Source organism: Tympanuchus pallidicinctus, unplaced genomic scaffold (genome assembly GCF_026119805.1).
Source record: "Tympanuchus pallidicinctus isolate F22 unplaced genomic scaffold, pur_lepc_1.0 scaffold12, whole genome shotgun sequence".
NCBI lineage: Eukaryota > Metazoa > Chordata > Aves > Galliformes > Phasianidae > Tympanuchus > Tympanuchus pallidicinctus.
In genome coordinates, this window is record NW_026294637.1 from 18929727 (window position 1) to 18954523 (window position 24797).

A 24797-nucleotide genomic window follows, 5' to 3' on the forward strand; every position below is an offset into this window, starting at 1 on the left:
ACAAAGCCAAGCTGATGCAATGTGTTACGATTTTCTGGCTTATAAGCGAGCTACACCAGGGTTGAAGGCTGGAGCTGCTGTCATCAGCACAGGAGAAGCTCACAGGTGCATGCGTCGGTGCAAATCCTGAGTAGGTGAGATGGCAAAAGAGAAGACTGGAAATGCAGTCTGTGCACAGAACATGAACATGCATCAGATTGTACCTGCCTTGCAAGGAGAGTTGCTTGAGATGCCGACAGTGGTGAGATGAAGGGAATGTCTGTGGTGACAAGATGCCACCAGTGCAGTGGGCACAGCGTTACAGTGTGCTGCTTTTCTGCTTTCTTGCAGGTTTAGAGCCTTGAAAGAGCAGAGGTTAAAAGAGATGCAGCTGGAGAATGGCCTGTCTATTAGAGAAGAGGATGGACTGGAGGAAGATGGGGCTTTGGAAATTAAGGGCTCTGACCCATCCAAGTGGGAGGATGGCTCGTTTGAAGAAAGAGTGAGAGCTATAGAGGAGCACAAGGCGCTGATGGAGAATAATCGGGTGAATCACTTGGACCTCCTGGACACTTCTGCAACGTCGTCATACAAGAGGCACGAGAGAGCCAGCAGCCAGAGCGGGATGGACACCGAAGAGGAAGTCATTGTACGAGAGAGACCCAAGTCACTGGAGGATCTGAATCAGAAGAAAGTCGTTCGTGCAAAAAGAGAAAGCCGGAGAATGCGTGAGCTGGAACAGGCGAAATTCAGCTTGGAGCTGCTTAAGGTCCGGTCCACTGGTGGGCTGTCACCCTCAGAAGAGCGGCAGTGGTCTACCGAGCTGGTGGTATCTGAGGCGCTTCATTCCCCTCAGGGAACCCCAGAGAGCGAGAGCTCTCAAGGGAGCTTGGAGATGTTAAGCTGCGAAGATACCCCAAGTAAAACCGTTCCCCTGGTTTTAGATGTTCAGCTGCTTCCCACTGAGAGCCGGGACTCTTTGCCTAGCAGTCCTCAGCCTCACCTGCAGGACAAGTCTTTCTGCGCAGCGGATGTGAACAGCAATTTATCCATTAGCAGAAGGATGCTTTCAGACTCTGAGCTGCCTGATAACCGCGCTGCAAAGGAGCACGTGGTCTGTGACCCCCAGAATATCTGCAAGATGCATCCAAGAGAAACTTTCCTTTCTAGTAATCTACCTACTTTCTACATTCCACCACAGGACAACATGAAGGTAAAGCAGTCACAGGTGGAGAATAACTTGAAGAACAAGGCGGTGGAAAGAGAGGAGAAAACAGCTATGTTCTCTGAGATGAGGAAGGACTCTGAGCAAGAGCAGGGCAAAGTTTTGGGAGGGGAGGAAGGAGAGAAGTCTTCTGCCAAGAGAGAGGAACGTGGGACGGCCGCTGCAACGCAGACCCACTCTCCAGACTCTGTCATCAAGAGACTGGAGAAGCTCAACGTAGAGAAGGAAGAGCGACAAAAGCAGCTCCAGTTGCAGAACGAGAGAGAGATGATGGAGCAGATCCGGCAGCAGAAGGAAATTTTAGAGAGGCAGCGCAAAGCCTTCGAGCAGCTGGAGAAGCAAGGCAGGGTGGAGGCTTTACAGCGGGCCGAACTGAGCAGAATGAAGGACCCTACTCTGAAACCATCCAAGAAACCCGACAGCCGGCCTCAGTCTGTCCTCATCCTGCACACCCAGAACAGAGCGGAGCACGGCGTGGCCCCGGGCGGAGCTCCAGCCTCATCAGTGGACATCAAAGGTCTCACCGTCGGGAGCAGGGGCGGCTCTCCGGCCCACGCTGCCCCCAAGGACAGACCGGTCAGCATGTTCATGGAGCGAAGGGAAGGCCCTGCGCTGGAATCACGGGGCAACCCCCGGCTGGCTGCAGACCCCAGGGACGCCCCGGGCAGCCCCTTCTCTAGGAATGAGCGCCTCCGGCAGCCCCGGGTGCCCAGCCAGCCCGGCGAGGAGATGCGGGCAGGTGCCATGTTCTTCACACCCAGAGACAATCCCTTCGGGCTCCAGTGAGTACAAAGATGGTGTGCTTGCTTTGTAGGCGTTATAGAGTCATAGAATTGTAGAATGGCCTGGGTTGAAAAGGCCCACAAAGCGCATCCAGTTCCAACCCCCTGCTGTGTGCAGGGTGGCCAGCCACCAGACCAGGCTGCCCAGAGCCACATCCAGCCTGGATCTTCCCCACATACTCCCTTCAATTTCATTTCCTAGTTGGCTAATGCACCAAGCAAGCAACAGGAAATGGAAAATTACATTTAAAAATGCCTACTTTTTGTCTGCCTGAAACTTAAGCATCTTTATGCTGTGACAAAGCAATGGCATTTCAAAATACAGAATTGGGAAGATACCATCTGTAACCACTGAGCAGGGTAGAGAGCAGCTTGGCGGGTAGAAATTCACACCTTCTTGTTCTTCAGCATTAAGTCAAACCCTAAAGAATTCTGAAAATCTGTGACCTCCAACTGCGATTTCTCGTTGATTGCTTGGGCTGTGTCCATCTGCGTTGCTGAGAGCTGTGCTGGCACGGGGGGAAGGCTTTTAGGAAAGAATGAAACGTCTCTGTTCTGTTGTCTTTCAGCAGGGAAGCAAGCCATCAATGCCTCCCCAAGGGTGAGCTGGCTCGGAAGCCGTTTAAGATGCCTGGGTCTGGCCGAGGAGAGGTGAGCTGCTGCTTTCTTATTTTCTCTTATGGTTGAAGAAGGAGAAGAAAACCCCCAAACCCTTATTTTGCCAAATTTCCCTCAAATGTAAAGCACAGAGACTGCTGTACTTGGGGGTGGGGATGTCACACAAAGGCAACTTTCACACTTTCTCTTGGCAAAAAGCCCCCATAGCTTAAGTGTAGCAGCTCTGAATTGCTCTGGATGACAAGGATCTCTCGCAGTCCTGATGGCAAACACTGTAGCACGCAGTCTTGTCTTGTTTGGTTTAATGTCCATTTAAGTAACATCCATTATTGTCCCACTTCCTCCGTGCTGTCTTGGCTTTTGTTTTTGCTGGTCGTTTTTGCACTACGTGTAGTAACGTGTGTCCTCCGTGGAGTGCAGTGTTCCTCAGACCGTATTTGAGCTGCGCTGCGTTGCCAGGCTTCAGTAGAATCTCCTTTTTTATTTTCACATTTTCATTTTACAAACTTTTATTTCTGTTGTTATGTTTTATCATTTGGTCAAGCAGGTTCCCAGACCGACCCATAAAAAGAAAGCCCGCATGGCGCGGACGCGCTCCGATTTCTTGACTAGAGGTACTTTTGCTGATGGGGAGGGGGATACGGAGGAAGATGATTACGATGGCAATTTTGAGTTCCTCCTCTCCTCTGACCTACCTCCTCACCCTGAGGCAGGGCCTGCGGCCCGGCTCGGCCAGGCTTGTTACAGTGACTCCGAAATGGTAATTTTACAACTTGCTGGGGAATAGGAGAAAGGAGGGAGCGAGATCTGCGGGAGCGTTTCTTTGCTAACCTTGGCTGCACGGATGCTACGCTGCTTCTTCTCCCACTCACACGAATGTTGTAGATGGGTAAACTCAGAGAACACAGCAGAAACGCATACGAAACAGAAGGGGATATTATTTCATTCTCTCTCCACCATGGTGATGTTTGCTGGCTTGGTTGGAGAGCGGCTTTAGGTTGCACAACTACCTTTTGTTTGTTCATTGCTTCACCAGGATTCCCTCCATTAGGAAGTGCCTGGGTTCCCACTGGCTCTAGCAAAGCGTATGCATAGAAAAAGAGCAAGGCAAACATTGGCCAGAAAAGCAACAGACAACGAGGAAAAAAATATAAACCTTGCACTTTTGATTTGGTATCCTTAGTTGGGTTATCGAGAGTTGTCCAGTCCTCAGTTATTGGGCAAATGTCAGCCGAGAGTATCTTAGAGAAAGTAAAAGCCTGTGAATTGGGCAATAAAAGCATAGCGTGTTTAAAAACACCTTAGTGGCTCTGTCCAGGAGGGGTGGCAGTGACTGAGAGGTTTGGGGGGTGCAAGAGGACGGCCCCTTGCTACTCTTGCCCACTTTTCCTGTGGCTTGAGGTGCCTGTGCTGCCCACGTAGATGTTGGATGAGCACAAGGCAGTGACCATCTCATGTGTAAGTGCTCACATGGCTTCACTCGTATGCTCCAACTCCAGGGATGGATGTGGGATAGAGCATAAAAACAAAACTACGAGCAGGATTGGCTTTTCATTTTGTGCCCATTTTGTGGTGTTGCCACAGCAAATATCTCATGTGATCTTAAAATCTGCCTTTGTCAGGAAAGCTAAGGAGGGCTTTTTTGACTTCTCTGTTAGCAGCTTTTATTATACACTTTTTTTTTCCCCAGGATAATTTCCTAACCAGGAAGGGTGAAAAATTCAGATTGTCCTGATAAAATCTCGTCTTTTGAGCCAGGAATACCTCTAGTGCTGTCAGGCAGGAACGTGATGGAAAGGTACAACTCTTCAAACCGAACTCACTCAGCTGCCCTTTAGTCCATCTCCCTGCTTTTGTAACAGGAAAGGGAGAATTTTACATAGGACTTATGTCAGAACCAGTTTTTTCCCCCTCATTTGGTGAGAAGTCAGCTGAAGTAAGCATGCCCCTGCAGATGCAGTGCCTCCATCCTGCCCCCTTGCTTTCACTCAAACTGTGGATTTGAAGACGCGATGAGAAAGGGAGAGTGAGAAGATACTAACTTAAAAGAATCAAAGATCTTTTAAATGGGGAAAAAATAGGAACAAGAAGCCAAACTGGGAGGTGCAGGTCTGAAACCATCTGAGGAGCCCAGGAAAGCTATGTTGCCTGAAGGCTGTCCCAGGCGCTCAATGCGTGCTGATGTGCTTTTGTCCAAGGGAGTCTTGGTAAGGTGAAGGCAACAGAATTCTCCAAGGTGATGTTAAATGCCAGCATTTCCCTCTGGATTTCCTTCTGCCACAGTCTTGTTGGCTGCTCAGATGGCAGTGGACCAGGTCCTTGGAAATGCTGGAAGCAGCAGCTCAAAGCATGGCGAGGGTCTGGGACAAGTGTCCTGCTGTGTTCCTGGAGGCTACCCTGTTACAAAGCTTTGTTTTTTAGCTGTAGAAGTCTTTCCCACTGGCAGTCTCTGCTGAGCAAGAAAACTCCATCCCTGGGAGGGAGCTGGCTCACGTAGAGGTGCTGCTGGGACTCTGCTCACCTGGGTTAACAGCTCTCGCTGCATGCAAGTAGCAATAGTGCCAGCTGTGTCTCATCTCTCCTCCTGTATCTCTTTTCTCTGTGCTCTGTCCCCGGCTCTAACTGTGGGTCAGACAGCAGTTCCACATTGCGGGGTTGAGTTCTGCTTTCTAGCAAACCCTACTCGTAAAGCTGTGTGTGCAGTGTATCCCGTGTCTGTGTGTCCTGGCCCCACGTACGGTGTTTCCATCTGTATTCTGTATTGCAGGTTTGGCACCAGCTCTTTGGCTTCTCTGTGTCAGGATCACCACACCATTAAGGGAGAGCTCTTGAAAGCAGCAAAGTTGAGGGACTGCTTATTCGTATTTATTAGTAGAGCCCAGCTGGGTGTTGCAGATGATGAAGCAGCCTAAAATAGAGCAGAGTGGTGCACCTTGGGTTCAAGCAGGGGATATGCATGTGGCCATATCTATTGTGCCTTGTGATACTCACATGAAGGCGCGTCCAGCCGTCTCCATATGCAGTCTAGTTGTTGTTCTGGTAAATAGCTTATTCATACAGATCCTGCCCCTGGCTGCAGCTTTCCCAAAGGCCTCTTTTGATGTGCTGCTTGGTGGCTGAGCACGTGTAACCTTGCACAGCTGAGCACAGGGTGACTCTGCACTAGCACTGTACTGGCACTGTGTTACCCCTTGTTTTTTTGGGGCAGTGGTGGCTCACCAGGCACTGATGCTCCAGGCCTAAATCCAAGAGCAGCGAAGACCACGAGCATCATCAGCCAGGGCCACAGCCCGAGGTGCACCAGTATAGTAGGTGGCTGCTTAAGGTACTGCTGACTGCAGGGAGCCCAAGTGCCTTTTAGATTGAAGCAGTGATGTATTTTGCTCCAACTTCCATCCTAAAGCCACAAATTGACAAACAGCAGCCTGACACCCACTGATCCTGAAGAGCCAGCTGTGACAGAAGAGCTCTTGTCCCAAGATTTAGGAAGCCCTTCAGTGCAGCGTGCAGCACTGCTGCCTGCTGGGACAAATCATCTCATTTGTGAAATGGCAAGCAAAATAGAGGTTGTGCTTTTGGAGGAAAAAATGGGGTTCCCTCTTCCTCCACAGGATGATTGCAGACTCCTGGCTTCGTGCTTTGTGGTGCACCCAGGGTGAGGAATGTTTCCCAGGCAAGGATCTGGCCCTTCTGCTGGAGGAGTCCCTCAGACAAAAGGATCAGTGTCAAAAATGCCTTCAGTCCTCTCTCAGAGCCTTGCAGTGGTAGCAGAGGAAACACTTAGCTGAAACAGTCCGAAAATAGAGGCAGAGCAGGGAGATACGTGGTGGTACTGGTCAGATTACAGGTAGGGACCATCTCCCTATGAAAGCTTTGCAGGGAAGCATGCGGTCCCAGAGGTGCCTACGTGTGACAAAAGAAAGGCCACAAAGTCACTGTGAGCCTTAGCAGTGAGGCTGTGTGCCTCTTCCACCTGTGCACTCAGGCACCGATGCCAGGGAGCACACGGTTTTGTTCCATGCTGGTAAAGGTGAGGATCATTTCCAGGCCCCATCTATTAGCATGCAGCAGGCAGTGATGACCCTGCTGTGTTTTGCTTCATAGAAAGACCTTTTAGCAGAATTTAACAGAGAACTTTCTCTCTGTCCTGACGTGTCTAATCCATTCCATGGATTATGAGGTCTTTTTTTGCCTTCTATCTCTCCACCACTTACATGGGATCATCACTGAGATGGTATCACTGACAAGAGGAACAAGAATGGCAGTTTTGCCTTGTGTGCTGCCATCTCCTGGCTGGCAAGGAGGTTAGTGCAGGGTGAGGAATGAACTGGAGATTGGTGAGGCCCACGTATTGCAGAATTTTATATGAGTGTTTTTAATAGGAAAAAAAAAGGGGGGGGAATGCTTAAAAACACAATGCATCCAGCTGGGAATCTAGGTTAAGGGAAAGCTAAAGAAGATACCTTCAAGTCACGTCACGCAGCCTGATTCCCTGCTTCCCAAAAGTCCCCCCTCCAGTCACAGCTGCCATGGAAAAAAAGTGCAAAAGTGGCTGTTCTTATAAATGTGGTCAGAATGTTTCTGGGCCACGCTGCCTTTTGGGTGGCTTCTTCCTCTGTGCTGGGCAAACCAAAGGGAGATCTCAGGAATGCTTCCCAAGACAAATGGTGTGGCTCACATAACAGTGGTGAACGCCTGTGAGCACATGAAAAGAGAGATAGAAAGGTAACATCTCTGTTTGTGCTGCCTCTTGGGACACGCTTTTTGGATAGCAACTGCAGGTCATTAAGCATCTCAGCTCAGGCCTCTCCCAGGGAGAGGAGGAAATGCACCATCTCTTGCCCTGACTCTCTTCCCAGGCACGAGACAATAGAAATAGTGCAAAATCACTGTACAGTGTGAAATAATAATTTGTAATTTATTGTTTGTGGAATTCCGTTAATTATTGCAAATTCACTTTGCCCTTAGGAAATTATCCCATGACTCTTGAAGTGGTGATGAAAGCAGGGATCTTTCATATCAAAGCTGTTTAATGTTTCTAAAGGATCCATCTTAATGAGTCCTTGGCACAAAGTCTTTGGATTCCTATTTTTGTTCCCTTCTGCAAAGTCTCATATGGGAGCCTGAAGGCAGGCTCTGCTGGGAGGGATCCATGCTGTAGGTTTGGGAGCACCACAAATCAGCTTGGCTTGGCTAACGATTGTGCTAATGGGCTCTAATTGAACGCAGAGCTGCCCAGCTCTGTGCTGGTGACAAACCTGTGGCCTGGGGCACACTGGCTTTCTGCATTTGTTACTAAAGAGAAGGTAGACCTCAAAGCAGGAATGAAGAACTGTCCTGCTTTAGAAATCCTTATATACTTCAGTAGTTGCAGTTGTAGCTAGGACTATAGCAGATAAAAATAAAGGTGTGTTTTTCAGTCATTACAGGTAAAATCTTTAACTTTTGCTTTAAGAAAAAACCTTATCTGGCATTCCAAGAGCGGTGTCATTTTTTAATAGTTCACCCTTGAATCATTACAGACAGTTCAGCGGTTCTCCTCGGGGGATGGCCAACCAAAGCTTCACAAAACCATGTCTCAGGGGGAGATTGGGAAGCTGGCAGCCACACAGAAGCCCCTTGCCCCAGATGGGAGGTAAGGAACATGGGACAAGCCTGTCCCGGGCCCTTCTGCATCCCTGAACCCTGCTGGTCCTCAGCTCAGTAGTTTTGATTCAACCAGCCGTAATCACCGATTGCATGTTTTGTACGTGACCATGAGCTTGCAATCGTACAGATTTGCCAAGAGGCCATCATATAAATTTAACTCCTAAAGGGACGTGAAGGTCTGGGAGGCGTTGGGTAATTCTGAGCCGAAGGACACTTCCCTAGTTAAGGCAGTTCCTCTTGCCGCAAATTGTTTGCAGGTCTCAACGAGCCAAGATGAGATTTTGGGGGAAGGGAAAGCAGGGGGAGAAGAAGACCCCCCGGGAGAAGCTTGCCACGCAGTCTGAACTGCTGGAGCTGTATGCTGAGCAGGAGGTGCCCAGCAGAGAGGTGGCTGCTGGCCTGCAGCTTGGCGAAGGTGAGTGGTGGGTGAGCAGGCAGCGGTGTGTTGTAGTGGCACAGATACTGCTTTTGCTGTCATAGCAGAGATGAAAGCTGTAGCTGTTGGGAGTCTGGATTTACGTAGCCGTTAAGGGTAACCTAGTTCATGGTGATGTGGGTAAAGACGTAGAAGGGAAGGATGTGGAGCTCTTGGAGCGGGTCCAGAGGAGGACCACTAAGATGATCAGAAGGCTGGAGTACCTCTCCTATGAGGAAACGTTGAGGGAACTGGGATTGTTCAGCTTGGAGAAGAGAAGGCTCCAAGGAGACCTCATTGTGGCCTTCCAGTGCTTGAAGGGAGCAAACGGCTGTTTGTGAGGGTGGATGGTGTTAGGACAAGGGGAATGGTTTTAAACTGACACAGGGGAGGTGTAGGTTGGATATGAGGAGGAAGTTTTTCAGCCAGAGGGTGGTGATGGAACAGCTGCCCAAGGAGGCTGTGGATGCCCCATCCCTGCAGGCATTCAAGGCCAGGATGGATGTGGCTCTGGGCAGCCTGGGCTGCTGGTTGGTGACCTGCACACAGCAGGGAGTTGGAACTGGATGAGCACTGTGCTTCTTTGCAACCCAGGCCATCCTGTGATTCTATGATAAATATGTTTGTCTGTAGGGCTGAAGTATCTGTAAATTGGAGTTTCAGACATGGTTGTGTGATCTGTGTGAGGCTGCTGTAGGAAAATGAATTGGGAAATGGCACAGATGGGGAGGACATGCTGCTTTGCTTCTGTTGACTTCAGGAGTTACATCAACCCTGTGGCAGGAAAGGTAGAAACTGGGATCCAGAACAGATCTGGAGGGATTCAGAAAGCACTCTAAAGAGATACTGTGCAATACGATCCAAAGCAGATGTTATTTCTTTCACAATTTCTGTGTAGTTTTAGAAGTAGGAATTGTCTCTTCACTCTGGAAGACAGAGGACAAGGGCAGAGGACAAACCTCTCTCCCCAAGCCCCAAAGCCAGCTGTGTGCCGTCACCAGCAGCTCCATCTCCTGCCCTGGAGCTAATCCTCCCTGCAGCCGTCTGGACAGTGACAGATGTTTTCCCTCTTGACAGAGGAAGTAACCAATGGAGAAGTGACATTTAATCTTCCTACAAGCACCACACAGTACTTTTCTCCTCCTGTCTCCTTATTTTGGTGACAGAACTGTTTTCCCTTTGTGTTACCTTGGCTGTCGGTACAGCTCTGGGAAACGGTGCATCATTTTTCACTTACTGAGAGCTCATCAGCTGCCACAGGTTTTTATTACTGCCTGAAACAAGCCCTGCTTCTCTTTCAGGTCCTACATAAAACACAGGAAGAAGCATTTTTATTGATTCATGCTTCATCTCACCTAATTCAGGAGATGCAGAAAAACAAAACGCACTGCAGAACTCCAGTGGAGTCAAACACCAAACAAATACTGCCGCAGCATTTCCGGCCAGGCAGGGAGCGTGTCAGCTAACCTGTGCTTTTTTCTGTCTCTCCTTTTCTAATTATTACCCCTAGAGTTGGGTCCTCACCATCTGACGCCGCCGCGGAGCCCTGAGCTGTCAGGAATCTACCGAAGGGAATTTAAGGAGAACAAAGAGCCTTCTCCCAAAGTGAAGCGCAAACGTAGCGTCAAAATCAGCAGCGTGGCTCTGGAGCCTGTGCAGTGGCAGAACGACTCGCTGCAGATCATAACCAGCGCGAGCGACCTGAAGAGCATGGATGAGTTTCTCCTGAAGAAGGTAACGCCTGCCGTTGGTGCTCCAGTTAAATCATCAGAGAGCTCTGAGAGCAGGCGGCGGCGGCAGAGCGATGTTATCGTGGAAGCAGCAGTAGCAAGGCTAATAATCCATCTAGGGGAAAGCTTTAGTTGCGTTCCCAAAGCTGCTAAGAGTGCACAGCATGTGCCAGGGCCAGCCTGGGACAAAGGGCAGGCACACTGTGCACATATGGCATGGTCATTTCACATGAGCGCAGCAGCTCTGGCGCTTCCACTGCTTTGAACTGCCCCTAAATGGCATCAGAAATGGGAGACTCGGGAGGGCAAGAGTTGAAGGCACCAGGGAAGCACTCGTGTTTCCACATTCTGAGTTTGTGTGCAGGACAAACTGCCTTGCAGCCGCATGTTGTCATCATCTGCCAGTGGTGGGGCAGCTGCTCGTTAGCGGCGCTCCGTCTTACGTAGTGCCACAGCAAAAGTCACGTTGGTGCATAACGCCCTTTGGTTTCCCAGATGAATGAGCTGGATAACGAGGACAGCAAGAAGGACACTCTGGTGGATGTTGTGTTCAAGAAAGCACTGAAGGAATTCCGGCAAAACATCTTCAGCTTTTACTCCTCAGCGTTAGCGGTGAGTGAGCGGGCAGCACGTGGCAGCATCTCCAGGAGATGCTTTGAGTTCTGCTGGTAGGGATGTCACCAGGCCTTCGATTCCCGATCTGCTTATCCTAAAGGGAAGATGCTCTTCATTTCCGTTCAGTCCCATGAAGCTGTAAATTTGGAATTGCCCTTCCTCCTTAACTCAGCGTACTTCAGGTGTAGATTTCAGGTCCACTGGAAAGTAGAATGGGTTTCAGCTGAATGGGAAATGACAATAAGTCAGTAAACAGCTCTCTGCCACCCAAGTGGTCTGGAAACCTGTGTGTTAAAGTTGTGAGTTGTGAACATCTGAGAAATGCAGTGAGTTAAAAGCCATTTGGACTGAAATAATTGCCTGGAGCAGAGAAGGCAGCTTAATATGAGTAAAAATTTCTTTTTTTTCCCCTTCTGTTTCTGTAACAGATGGATGATGGGAAAAGCATCCGCTATAAGGACCTGTATGCCTTATTTGAGCAGATTCTTGAGAAGACCATGAGGCTTGAACAGAGGGACTGGAGCGAGTCTCCAGTTAAAGTCTGGGTCAATACATTCAAAGTCTTCCTGGATGAATATATGATAGAGTACAAACCCCTGGACTACACTGCAGTGAAGGTACTCAGCATTTTCTGGAGCTCTTGGAAGATTTGTGAGCTATCTTTCTGCAGAGTCACACTCAGACACCTGGTCTGTTGTCTTCTCTTGTGTTGTGAGCTGAGGTGGGCCATGTAAGCAGGCACACAAGGCTTGATTCACTGGTGTTGTTTTATTGGGCTCAGCAAACTCAGGTTCTTATCTGGGATGAGCTAGGCCTTCTCCACTGCCAACAAGTGGACCTTGTCTCCAGGGCCAATCCTCAGCTATCTATGGGTGGGAAGGCAGCTCAGATCTTTGAGAGATGAGTAAAGGCAATGTGCTGTTTTTTCTTGGGCTTTCCTAGGCTCTTGAGCACCAGTGACCACATGCATCACTCTTGGTCTGGCTTTGGGAGCAGGGTATGTGGGTAGTGACCTCAGGGGCTGAGTTCAGGCAGTCAGTGTTCCTCCACAAACCTGACCTCCTCGCTTTCTCCTCCCTTTTGTCTGCAAGGACCATCCCTGGGTCTTGGAAGATGGTGTTTCTTGCACATCAAGTAGAGCAGATGTCCCATCTTTGATCTGCTCTGAGTCCTCAGGCTCTCCGCATAGGATTTCTTCCAGGGCTCTGGCTGCAGTGCTGTGCCTTTGGGTGTCTTACTTGGGATCGAATGCTTTAGGTCACAGGTGCTGGACATGGAGCCAGAGTAGCAGCTAATCCCAGCTCTGAGATGAAGATGGTGACAGTTGGCTAGGGGATTTCTGAAAGTAGGGTGGTCCCTTGCAGGAGTGCTCCTCGGAGTGCATGGCAGGACGGGGCTGGAAAGAGGTGGAAAAAGTCACGTATGAGAGCTGTGCATGCTTTCCTTGTGGGGATCGTCTATTAACATGCTCAAATCTCTTTTAATACCAGGTGCCAAAAACGGAACGAAAAAAGAGAAGGAAAAAAGAAGCGGATGTGGTGAGTTGAGCACCCTGGGCCTGTGTGTAAGAACCAGTCCTTGCGGCCAGAGCTGCACCTGATAAGAGAGCTGCTAATGATACGTGCTGTGGTGAGATCCCAGTGTCTCATCTAGTGAGCGTGCAACCTCAAAAAGGTGCGAGGGAGATGGACAAGGTGAATTTGGTTTGCCTGTGAACGGCGGTAGGTTAAAACAACAGGCTGTAAAGCAGCACTGCTCTTCAGATCAAGGACTGCTGTAGGTTGTTCTATGAGAACACGTCCCGCGTTAGTCAAGACCAGATGTGTATCTGACAGAGCTCTTGTCTTGAAGGATGTAATGGCACTGGGAAAGACGTAAAGGAAAAAGGGCCATGGAAGCATAGAAGAGCTCTTCAAAATGGAGAGCTCGACCAGTCGAACGCAGCTGGTTTCTAAACTGCTTGATGAAGATTTGTTTCCATACAGGCTGGATTTCTGAGCTGCTGCAGGGTTATTGGTCCAAAAAGAAAAGAGAAATAGCACAGTGGTTCTATGTAGGAGCCCATGCTGGAGAGCTGCCCCCATTGGGTTCCCCATTCTGAAGTCTCCAGTCTTTTTCTCACTACCACGTCAAATCTTTCTCGTTGCAGGTCGAAGAGCACAATGGGCACATTTTCAAAGCTACTCAGTACAGCATCCCCACCTACTGTGAATATTGTTCCTCCTTGATCTGGATAATGGACAGAGCTTCTGTTTGTAAATGTAAGTGTGCTCTATTTGACTTTTTTATTTGCTTACATTGCTTAATTATCTTAATTAAAATATAATTAAGATTATATTAACATGCTTATATTACAGTCACGGGGTTTGGGGCTCTGAAAGGGTTTTTCAACTGTTTTGGACAACCCCACTGTCCAACGTTTGGGGTTTTTCACATTAGAATAGCTTATGAGACAAACCTTAAGGATTTCTGAAGTCACCCGGTGAGTTCATCCTGCCATTCCTTCCAGAATATACAGTGGTGTTGTGCTTGGGAGCTTTATTTAAGAAGTCATAACTCATGATTTGAAACCATTCAAACCACCTGTAAGTACTTTAAGAAGGGATGGTAAGGTTCTGTGACAGGTATGGCACACATGCCCTACAACTGCACTCTGTGGGATGAATGCCTGCGAGTCTTGTGGCCATCATTGTGCTTGGAGAATTTGACCTGCAGGCACTTGGACTTTGGGGTAAATCAGGAGAGTGGAGATGAAGAAACAGGCAAGGTTGAGATCTTATTTTGTTTTTTTTTCCATTGATTCTTCAATTAGGTTAGAAATAGCCACCCTGTGGAGCTTCAGGCTGGTATCCAGTGCAGGAAGAATACAAATTAGGTGCTATTTCCAGTCTCTGAGTATATCCATGTCTGATAGCTCAGAGTGACTCATGGATTGTTTTCTGAGTTGATCTGTCAGGTTTTTTTAATGCTTCAGGGACTTAAATATAGAGCCTTTAAAATGAAAGGCTTAATTTTTTTTTTTTATCATTGGAGTGAATCTAATACAGAATTGACCCCTAAAAATGCAAATTTGCCTTGCCTTTGACCTCCCAGCCCTAAGAAGAATTACTTAATTCACATTTCTGCAGAGGTCTGAAGTTTTGGATTATTGAGTGCAATTTTTTCTTTGCTGCAGTATGTAAATACGCTTGTCACAAGAAGTGCTGTCTCAAAACCACGACCAAGTGCTCCAAAAAGGTAAGCTCCTCTCGTTCCTTTTTTCTCATTGAATACCTTTCTACTTGTGATCCCAGTCTCGTACAGCCCCTTTTTTTAATGAACACTTATGGGCACGGACCTGAGCACTGAGCTGGCAATGACCCTTTGCTGAGCTGAAGGTTGGACTGGGGCTCCCTGGAGGTCACTCCATTCACTGCTTCTGTGGCTGCACATATTTCACTAGTAATACAGTGATGCATCAATATATATCTGCCCAGTCATGCAGCACCTCCTCCAGTGATGTTCCCTGGCTTGTAGCCATGCTGAACGATAGAAACCTGCCTCATTTTGTAGTTTTCAAGGACTTCAAAATGTGGCTGCTATCAATAAATAACATTTTTTAATAGTCAGTGTTATTAGAAAGAGAACTTGCGAAACCCAGTGTCTGTCACAGTGGTACTTTGGTTTTGACTTCTGTGGCTTTATGCTTGTTTTCAGAAGGTCAGGATGCCTCCAGTGGCGTTCTTGCAGCCCACAGCCAGAAGCAGGACCCACTGCAGCACCTCCAGCCTTGGTTTCTCGAGGCTGATGCCTTTGTTCCCAGTACAAAAGGCAAAAATACAGGTTGCTCTTCACCCCGCTGCTCTGATAGGGCTCGGTCCCCAAAAAGCTGCAGCCCTGCAGCTGAGCTGTGGCACGAGGACGGGGACAGCAAGAGGTGAAGGGTGGGCGGATGGTGCTGAAGCACTTGCTGTGCTCATTAGAGGTGAATTAAATACTGCTGGTCGTGTTGGAGGATATGATTGACAGTGAATGAATGCAGCGGGTCACACCAGTGAACAGTGAGTCATCAGGCTTTCTTTTTTGGTTGTTGCTTTGGATCGTTTATTTCGTGCTGCTTATGCCCCCAAAAAATGATAATGCAGCCAGGATAATAATGTGTGCAAAGCTTTATGAGCCCTCAGGAGGCTTTGCAGGTGTACAGCCTCCACAAAGTGTAATTACATTTTTCCCAAGAAATAACCTGAATATGTATACATGTATTTAAATGTGTTTGCTTTGATATGACGTTTCTTCTGCACTTTCTTCCTTTCTGGCAGTCCATCTTTGCAAATTGGGAATGCAAATTGGGTTCTATGAGGTTCTGCTCTACAGATCTGGGAAGCTTCGTGAAATCACTGATTTTTTTCAAAGAATATGGCAGTGTCTTCCATACTTGCAGACCTTTTGCACCTGTGATGTGAGATCTGAGCAACAGAGCCTCCTCTTTACAGGGAGACCTTCAGGCTTTGATAGATGCTACTGTTCTTACGGGGCACAAGAAGAAGCTGCTCCTTGTGCCAGTGCTTCAGTGACACTCACCAGGAATGCAGCAAACAGGAAGAGTTGAGGCTGTTAACATTTTGCAGGACAATAGGAGAACTGCCTGCAGTGGGTTCATTAGTTAAATGTCACAAAGGAGGTACTGATGTGTTCACCTCAGTTGATCTTTCAGTCCTTTTTTGTTCCTTTCTTGAAAAACAAAACTTAAAACAGCTCTCAATGGTTGCTCAAAGATGCTTGGAGTCTTCTCATGCTATGTTGTTTCTCTGCATCAGTTTTTATGAGCTGACAATGAAATGACAGTGTCTCCACTTGGATGGTTCCAGGTCTTCCTGTAGGAAGGCTCTGGCTTGCCTGTGCTTGGTGGATCCCTGTTTTTGGGGTTGCTTTCAGCAGCGAGCTGTGCATTATTGGTGGAAGGATGGCGTGAGTAGGGAAAGTAAAGATGTAGGAGTTGTAAGAGGAGCTGTGACCTGTTTCAGAGCCTTGCACTGCATCGTGTGCTGTCTTGATTCCCTGTGCTGGGACTGGGCACTTGTGTCCAGATGCTGTTAGGTCTTTGGCCAGGAGCGCCATAACCATGGTTGTTAAACAAAGAAAACCCCGTGGTTATGACTTTGGGTCATGGCACATCGCTTTCTGCAGTTTGTTTCAGCCCTTTCCCATTTTTCTCTTCCCATCAGTACGATCCTGAGCTCTCGTCCCGGCAGTTCGGAGTGGAGCTCGCCCGGCTGACCAGCGAGGAGCGAGCCGTGCCGCTGCTGGTGGAGAAGCTGATCAACTACATAGAAATGCACGGGCTGTACACAGAGGGCATCTACAGAAAATCAGGGTCCACCAACAAGATCAAGGAGCTGCGGCAAGGGCTCGATACAGGTAAAAGGGAAAACAAAGCGCAGGAAGAAAAATCTCTGCAACAGCAAGAGTTGGTGTAAGCAGGCGCTGCTTCTGCATTTCCAACCAAATGCCCATTCCAAAATCTGGTTTTGCTTACAGCTTAATATTGATCGTTATTTCTTCTATTTATGCCTTCTTCTCAACGCTCTGCTGGGCCTCACCGAGCAGACATAGATAATGTGAATTTAGATGACTACAACATCCACGTCATTGCCAGCGTCTTCAAGCAGTGGCTCCGAGATCTGCCCAACCCTCTCATGACTTTCGAGCTGTACGAGGAGTTTCTGCGGGCGATGGGTAAGCGATGGTCCTTTCCCACTGCTACAGGGTGGGTTGAGACTGGATATAAGGAAGAAAGTTTAAAATCCGAGAGTGGTGAGGCCTAGGAGCAGGTTGCCTAGAGAAGCTGTGGATGCCCCATCATTGGAGGTGTTCACAGCCAGGCTGAATGGGACTCTGTGCAGCTCGGTCTAGTGAAAGTGTCTGTGTCCATGGCAGGGGAGTTGAAATTGGATGCTCTTTATGATCCTTTCCAAACCAAACCATTTTGTGATTTCAGTTCCCAGGCTGAGGGAAATGAGAGCTACTTGAAGTACCTAATTCTGTATTTACATTTGGGGCCCAAATCATCTTACTTTGCCCAGTCTTATTTGCCCAGAGTCTGACGTTCTGCTGTGAGTTTGTTTACACAAAGCCACAGGCAGGTCAGCATTGTGCTCGGTAGCGTGACTTTTCTTTGCTGTGCAGCAGACATAAGCCCAACCTGTTCGCCAGCTACGTCTTTTTAAGTAGTGCAAATAGGCAAGAAGAATGTGTGATTTTAAACAGTGAACAGAGGTGGAATGCAGCAGTGCCCCTAACAAGGCTGGTGTGTTCTCTGCAGGCCTGCAGGAGAGGAGGGAGACGGTGCGAGGAGTTTACTCGGTCATTGACCAGCTCTCACGCACCCATCTCAGCACCTTGGAGCGCCTCATCTTCCACCTGGTCAGGTACACAGGGCAGGCAGGGCAGCCGTGGGTCATCGTCGGCAGTGGCAGAGGTGAAGGAGCTGCCTTCACCCCTGGCTTCTGTAGTAATCTTTTTTTTCCTTCAGGATTGCTCTCCAAGAAGAGACCAACCGAATGTCAGCTAACGCCTTGGCCATCGTCTTTGCTCCCTGTATCCTCCGCTGCCCCGACACGACGGACCCCCTGCAGAGCGTTCAGGACATCAGTAAAACAACCACGTAAGAAAAGCTTTAGCGTGGAAATGATAAAACCTCTACAGCTGTGCCTGTTAACTGCATCTTAATGAAGTATTTCGTGTTCTCTCAGTAGTCAGTGGGGTTAAGAAAGGGAGGATCCGCCAAAGCAGACCAGGGGTTTAAAACAAGTTCTCTGCATCCTTAATGACCAGCAGATCATAGCAGAAACAAGTGGAGCTTGTGCTGATGTGTTAATCCCGTTCATGACAGCCAGATCTTTATTCTGTTGTTGGAGACCCACCTGGTAGGACCCATATAGCACTGCCCATTTGTGTGTTATAATCATGTGGAATGTTTCTGTGCTTGCTGCAGTTTGGGTTAAGCTTGGCCGTAACTTCATAGAATCATTAAAGTTGGGAAGGACTTCTTTAGATCATTTAATCCAACTTTTAACCCATCCCCACCATGCCCACTAACCATGTGTCTCAGATCTGCTGTTTTCTGCAACAGCACCTCCAGGGATGGTGACTCTGCCACCTCCATGGGCAGCCTCTACCAACACATTACCACTGTTTCTGAGAATAAATTTTTCCTAATTATTTCCACACTGCTGGCTGATTTTCAGCTGGCTGTCAACTTATACCCAGAAGTATAAGTTATTAAGAAATATTTTCCTCTGCACAGCTTCCAGCCTTGCTGCCCCAAGCCTGTAGCAATGCCTGGGGTTGTTATGGCCAAACACAGGACCCAACCTTTGGTCTTGTAGCTCATCCTGTTGGCCTCAGCCCATCGATGCAGCCTGTCCAGATCCCTCTGTAGGACCTGCCTGCCCCCAGACAGATCATCGCTTCGTCCCAACTTGGTGCATAAAAATATCAAACAGGGCCGCCTGCAATACTGACCCATGGAAACTTTTTTCCGTGGAAACAAATAAGAGACATTACTTTTGGAACTATGTATTCTGTCGCTCTTCTTAGGGAATTTCCTTGGTCTTTTTCTTTGCATCCTTGCATGCTGAAGCTCTCAAGCAGAGCAGATCTTTACACCAGGCAGAGACAGCTGTAATAAAAACCTTTCTGATTCCAGTTTTGTCTTTTTTTGCCTCCCAGCTGTGTAGAACTCATTGTCATCGAGCAGATGAACAAATACAAGGCTCGCCTCAAGGACATCAACAGCCTGGAGTTTGCTGAGAACAAAGCCAAGAGCCGCCTGTCCTTGATCCGCAGGTCAATGGTGAGATGCTGCACCTGCCCAGACTCGTGTCCCTTTCCTTTTACAAGGGAATTTGCACCAAGGCAGATATCAGGTGTTCCCGTGGTGCATCCATCATAGCCGCAGAGAACATCTGTCTTGCTGCAGAGAAAGTCAGACTGCTTTCTGGCTCTGACACAGTCACCTCTCTTCTCTCCTGTCCTCTCCTTTCACTTGAAGCAATCCTGCTTACCTCTCCTTGCTTATTCCAGGCTCCCCACCCCCTTGCACCTCCCAAACCATCCCACCCCAGGCAGCACATCTCCCAGCCCCATGGCAGCTCGCCATGATTTCAGGGAATTAGGCAAAACAAAAACCCAGCAAAGGCGATGGGAAAGAAGCCTGAGAGAGGGCTCGATGGAAATGCAGTCACTCGAGCTCAGAGGCTCCTGTTTACATTTCAGGCTTTATCTTGCACATTCGAGCAATTTGTGTTGAATCCAGGCTCTGCTTACCTTGCTGTCACCCCATGCACAAACGCAAGGGAGACCTGGACTGAAGCAGCCCACAACCACTGGCTCTGTCCTCCTTGTGCTGCTGATGAGCTCAGTAACATCACCTGAATCCAAACTGAGCTCCCTGAGGCTCCCCAACCATCTCATTGAGCTTCCATGCTTTGGGGTGAGCGATGGCTTGCTCTGGCTCCTGCTCGTCCCAGCGCACCGGTGGGCTGCTGATGCTACGTGTGGCTTTTTGGCTGTGGGATCAGGAGATGCCTGATCCAGACCCATGCTGTGGGGCTGAGCTGCCTGCAGCGGCCCTCAGGGCAGGTCTGACCCAACTCTGGGGGTCATTTTGCCAAGCTTGGGGCTCGGCCGTGTGCTGGCACTGATACTGCAGAGCCGCCTCGCTCGTCCTGGTTTAAAAAAAGACAGAAGCGAAGAAAAAACAGTTCTTTTGGAGGGACGATGGCATGTGCACTCTAACCTTCTGCTTTCCTTTTCATGTCCTCTCTAATCCAGAAACCCGTACTAATTGCAGTTAGATTTATGAGCATAACCCGCAGTTCAATCCCGGTATGTATTCACTGCACGGCGCTCTGTGCCAGCCGCGTCCCTCCGTTCTGTGTGACCGCCGCTCATTCCAGCCCCGTGCCACCGGCCATCGTCTGTGACATTGCCCGTCTTGTCCCCCTGCAGGTGGCTCTCTGGGACCCCCAGGAGCAGCAGCAGCCAAACTGTGCCGGGCTTGTGCCTTCGCCCCTGCATGCAGCTCTGTGAGAAGTGGCTTTCACCATCACTTCTGCATTTTCTTTTTCCGTTCTGTGCCCTCCTCACTTTTGCTTTCCTTGATTCATTGCTCCCATCCATGATTCCTGCTGGGGTTGCGTTTAGGCACTGTGAAGCCGTTGCTTTGACTGCGGTGGGTGAATCCCATAGTGATCATATGGCATCTGCTGAAGGGCTCTGGGCAGCCTGGCTGCTGTACCCTGATGGTCAGGGCAGCCCAGGATGGATGTGGGCATCCAGCAGCCCTGCAGCAGCACACTGCCCAGTGAGACCAAACGTAGGACCATGAAAGCTCCTTCTTTTAGAGCAAACCCTGCTCTTACCACCAAAAAGTGTTGTCACCCTGCTCGTTCCAGCCAGCATTGGACACGCAAGCACTGTGAGCAAACCCACATCTGACCCACCGGGGAATTTTCCGCTTGCAGCAGCTGGGAGAGGAGAGGGCTTTGCTGAAAGCCCACGTGGATGTCGTCACTGCAGCATCCGCTCGCTGCTGAGCGCCCCATAGGCAGGGAGAGCAGTACACGAGGCACAGGGGATCTTTGGGAGCTCAGGGCTTTTTGCTAATAGGATTCAGGTGGCTGTGCCTCGGCTCAGCAGCCCACGTGATGCCATCAGAGGAACGTTGCTGCGTTGCGCGGAAGCTCCTTTGTGAAAGATCTCCCAGGTGCGACAGCAGGAGATGAAAGGGTAAAATGGAGCAAATCTCACGTCTCAGTGCTGAGCAGCAGCGTTTGTCCGGGCTGGAGGATTTAACAAACCTTGCAGGAGGAAGCAGTGCTCAGTGTTGCCTCCCACTTGGGCTGTGTCCCATTGATGCCAGCATAGGTTTGCTTTGCCATTTGAGGAAAGATCCCTGCTTGCATTCCTGATAGCTTTTTGCTTTCAAAGTGAAAAAGGGAGGCTTTTCTCCCATGTCCTGGGTATGTGAGTTATGAGGAAGACCAAGAGGTACCTCAGCTACAATGTTGAAGTAGCCCCGTGCGAAGAAAAGCTTTTTGTGAACTGATGAATGAGGCAAAGTGCAGCAGGAAGGGGATTCAGTCTCACCAAGAAGCACAATGATTGTTTGAAAGAAGAGGGCAGCCTGTAGGTGGAGCAGAGGCAAGTGCTGGGTTTTCCATGTTGCTCTCGTGTTGCACTCGTCTTTCACTCTCTGACCAGTTCAGGATCCTGACTTCAGGAGATGAGTTGTGTTCCGTTACAGCAACAGTTAGGACAAAAGCTTTTTAATGGCCATGGCGTGCCCACAAAGCGCACTACTCCTCAGCATCCTTTGTGTCCAAAGATCAGTATTTCTCTTCCACCCTGTGGAGCAGCTCCTCTGAAGGTAAAGCAGAGGCCATTTGCACTCACAATATTTCTCCATCTACGATACTCCCATCTAAGACCTTTTTCATAATCAGAAGTTTTAATACTACTAAACGTGCAGGACTCTTCTATTTGACCGTTAGTTTTTTTGCTGTCCCCCAGCTATTCCTCACCTGTTTTTTTTGCAGCGCTTTCCCCCACCTGCTTAGCAGACCCTCCTCCTCTCAAACCTGCCGTTGTGTCGCATCATCCCATTGCATCCCTTTGTGCCAGGGAGGAGGAGTCCCCCAAAAATGGGCTGTGCAAAATAATCCTCGCTTGACTCTGATGTTTCTCTTCAGGGCAAAGGCCGCGTGCGGCGCGGCACCTTCCCCAGCCCTACGTCCCCTGTGGCCGTGCGCCTGCCCTCGGTGTCTGACGTCCCTGAGGAGACCGTGAGCAGCGAGGAGGCCATGGAGCTGGATGTGACAGAGCAGCAGCAAGCAGCCATGCAGCAGGAGGAGAGGGTGCTGACCGAGCAGATCGAAAGCCTGCAGAAGGAGAAGTGAGTTTGCCCTTGAATTCAAGCTTGGCTCACTTCCACGCCTTGCATCTAGAGGTTCAACTTGGGGATGGCGTGATGGCAGTTGGTTCTGGGGAGGATGTGCTGCTCGTGGGTTGAACTGGAGGACTCTGTGCATCCCTCTTGCTTTCCTCCCCTCTTTTTTGGTTCTGTTGGGTCACAGAGTTGGGTTTTGCAGGGAGGAGCTGACATTCGAGATGCTGACGCTGGAGCCTCGCGCCTCTGATGATGAAACACTCGAGTCAGAAGCCTCCATCGGCACTGCTGACAGCTCAGAAAACCTGAACTTTGACTCCGAAGGAGCCATCTCTGATCGGTCAGGTGAGTCAGTAGAACCTGCAATCAGGCAGCTTTCAATGCAGTTGTTCCACAGCAAAGCTCTGCGTAGAGCAATGTAGTTGGGTTAATGAGATTGGTGTTAATTAATGATTAAAACACCCAGGGTCTGTAGATCGTGCTGCCTCTTGAATGGCTGAGGAGGTGTGCGCTTCTCTGGGCACGGCGTCCCAGGTGCTCAGGTTATTGTTCCCACTGCCAGGACACGGGATGTCTTTGTGAGCGATGCAGTGGAGGTGGGATCATCTCACCTGTGTCGGGTCGGGTTCTCTCCCTGCTTTATATGTCCCTGCTGAGATGGGGAGCCCAGATGCTTCCGAGGACCGCATTACTGACCTGCTGCCTCCCTGTCCTGCAGAGCGAAGTGTAGCACTTAGCTCCCTGCGCCCCAACAAGGCGGAGGGGCCGGGCCGGCTGCGGCGGCACCCCAGGACGCGGCCAGACGTGGCGGACACGCCGAATCCATCCCTCGTCTCCTCCTCCTCATCCTCCTCTTCCTCCCAGTCGTCCACCTCCTGCCTGCCCCACCTGCCTCGCAAGCGCTTCCAGATGTACTCCAAGTCGCCCTTCTACCGAGCGGGGGCCCTGGGCGAGCCCCCCGAGCCCCACTGCGACGAGCGGCCGCAGTTCACCACGCGCGGGACCTTCAACCCCGAGAAGGGGAAGCAGAAACTGAAGAGCGTGAAGAACTCCCCCCCGAAAACCAAAGAGGTGCCAGAAGGGGGGCTCGGCCGCAAAAGGAACCCCGATGCTGACCGCAGCGCCGGCCAGCAGCTTGTCCTGCTGGGGAGCAACGAGTTCATGGTGTGAGACGCCAGGGTGACGACGTCCCCATTGCCATCATCGTCACTGTCATCCCCCGACCGCTCGGGCTGCAAAATGAGCGCTCCATGCGGAAGCTGCTGGGGATGGGTTCGGCGGTGGCCTCAATGGTGTGGGGTTGGGACGGCCGGCACGGGGACAGAGGGACAGACAGAGGGACGTCGGGGAAGGAGCCGCCGTGCCGGGTCCTCTGTGCTGGAGGAGGAGGAGGAGGCAGTGGGAAACAGAGCGCCGGAACACACCGCGGTGTGCATGAGCTGCAGGGCGCGTGGAACGGTGAGAAGGAGATCTGCCAACAGGACTCAGCTCTGGTTGTTCTTTCCTATTTCCAATGTGCCCTCCTCTCGTGGTAGTTTTTTTTTAATTTTATTTTTATTTCTTTTTCAGACCATCAGTATTAAAATAATAATAATCAAGGACTTACTTGAAGCTCTGTTTATATTCTGGTTTACTGGAGTTTATTGTAAATACTTTTTTTTTATTGGTTGTGTTTTGTTGTTGTTTTTTTTTTTAAATATTTTGCCCCAAAAAGGACTTTGTGCCAGGGCGAGGGGTCAGTGGGCAGCACAGGTCCCGGCCATTCACTGCGTCTTCCACCACTGCTCCATCGGGCTGTAATTAGCAGGGCTCAGAAGCACTGCCTGCAGTAGCACTAATGAGTGGCGCTCGCTAACGATGGGGGCTGCTGGCTCCTGCTGCAGCCGGAGGGCTGCCTGTCTGTAGGATGGGAGAGACTGGGAGCCTGGGGGCGCTGATGGGATCCATAGGTGCTGCGTCTGCCCCTTTCTGCTTGGCGTTCTGGGCAGACTGGGCTGCACGCCTTTCCCTGAACACCTCCAGAAAGATGGAGAGCACCAATAACTTGAGTCTTCCTGCATGTTTTCTGTTGGTTTCACTGGGATTGGGGACGTGGCGATGCAACCCCCCGTTCCCGGCCCCCAGTGCCTGTGATTTCAAGGGGTGTTTTATTTATTTGCCTTTTTATTATTTTAATCTTCGTTCTTGGTGGTTGTTTTTGTTTTCCCTTTTAAGCCACGCAGTGAAATGGGGAGCGCATCATCCCCACGCAGCCCCCCGTGTTGGGACGAGCCACTTCTCCCCCTCGCTTAGCGGAAAGGCCTTGTTATTTAAAGAAATCCCACCAAAACGATCCTTCAAAGCTCAGACTTTAGGACGAGGTCTCCTCCAATAGAGCACCGTCCCATCCCACACCCACCTCCCCCCGGCACCACGAGAGCAGCAGGGCCGGCGCATCCAGCTGACGCATCACCTCCCTCTATGTATGTAATAATATATATATATATAAAATTTTGTATATATCCCTCTCACTGGCAGGATCTAAACTAGCAATGAGCGATGAGCCCCCAGAAATTGGGGTGGTTTTAGCAGGTCCCCACCCAGCACAAAGCTGGCACCCTGCTGCTCCCTGTGCCCGCACGCGGCCGTTCTGGGGCACGGTGTTGGTTTTGGACGACGATCCGCTCCTCGTACCAAGTGAATGTACTTACTACTGGAAAGGACGTGGGCTGCGTGTTGTTAATTATTATTTTTAATGGAAATTTTTTTAAAGTAATTTATAAGAATGCCGAGTGTAAGTTAAAAAGGAAAAAAAACAAACAAAAAAAAACAAAAAAAAAACCAAAACCAAACCCACGGAAGTATGTATTGTAAG

The 24797-nt window shown here is 49.7% G+C and overlaps 1 protein-coding gene across 12 annotated transcripts in view; it reads left to right on the top strand.

Annotated features, from left to right (window-relative positions):
* Positions 1–24774, top strand: part of MYO9A (myosin IXA) — a 162649-nt gene extending 137875 nt beyond the window's left edge. For 6 of the 12 annotated variants that reach the window (XM_052672077.1, XM_052672083.1, XM_052672078.1 and 3 more), the window contains 20 exons: positions 331–1986; positions 2556–2637; positions 3152–3364; positions 8127–8239; positions 8511–8668; positions 10179–10402; positions 10894–11010; positions 11442–11630; positions 12504–12551; positions 13163–13274; positions 14189–14250; positions 16218–16410; positions 16600–16728; positions 17315–17420; positions 17525–17656; positions 18724–18847; positions 19828–19881; positions 21747–21949; positions 22146–22288; positions 22662–24774. In XM_052672077.1, the coding sequence (XP_052528037.1) occupies positions 331–1986; positions 2556–2637; positions 3152–3364; positions 8127–8239; positions 8511–8668; positions 10179–10402; positions 10894–11010; positions 11442–11630; positions 12504–12551; positions 13163–13274; positions 14189–14250; positions 16218–16410; positions 16600–16728; positions 17315–17420; positions 17525–17656; positions 18724–18847; positions 19828–19881; positions 21747–21949; positions 22146–22288; positions 22662–23113 (4510 nt within the window). In that variant the 3' untranslated portion in view covers positions 23114–24774. Of the gene's footprint in view, positions 1–330; positions 1987–2555; positions 2638–3151; positions 3365–8126; positions 8240–8510; positions 8669–10178; positions 10403–10893; positions 11011–11441; positions 11631–12503; positions 12552–13162; positions 13275–14188; positions 14251–16217; positions 16411–16599; positions 16729–17314; positions 17421–17524; positions 17657–18723; positions 18848–19827; positions 19882–21746; positions 21950–22145; positions 22289–22661 lie in introns of those variants that run through there. The other 6 variants (XM_052672080.1, XM_052672089.1, XM_052672079.1 and 3 more) reach the window with 5 other exon arrangements.
* The last annotated feature ends 23 nt before the right edge of the window (positions 24775–24797 follow it).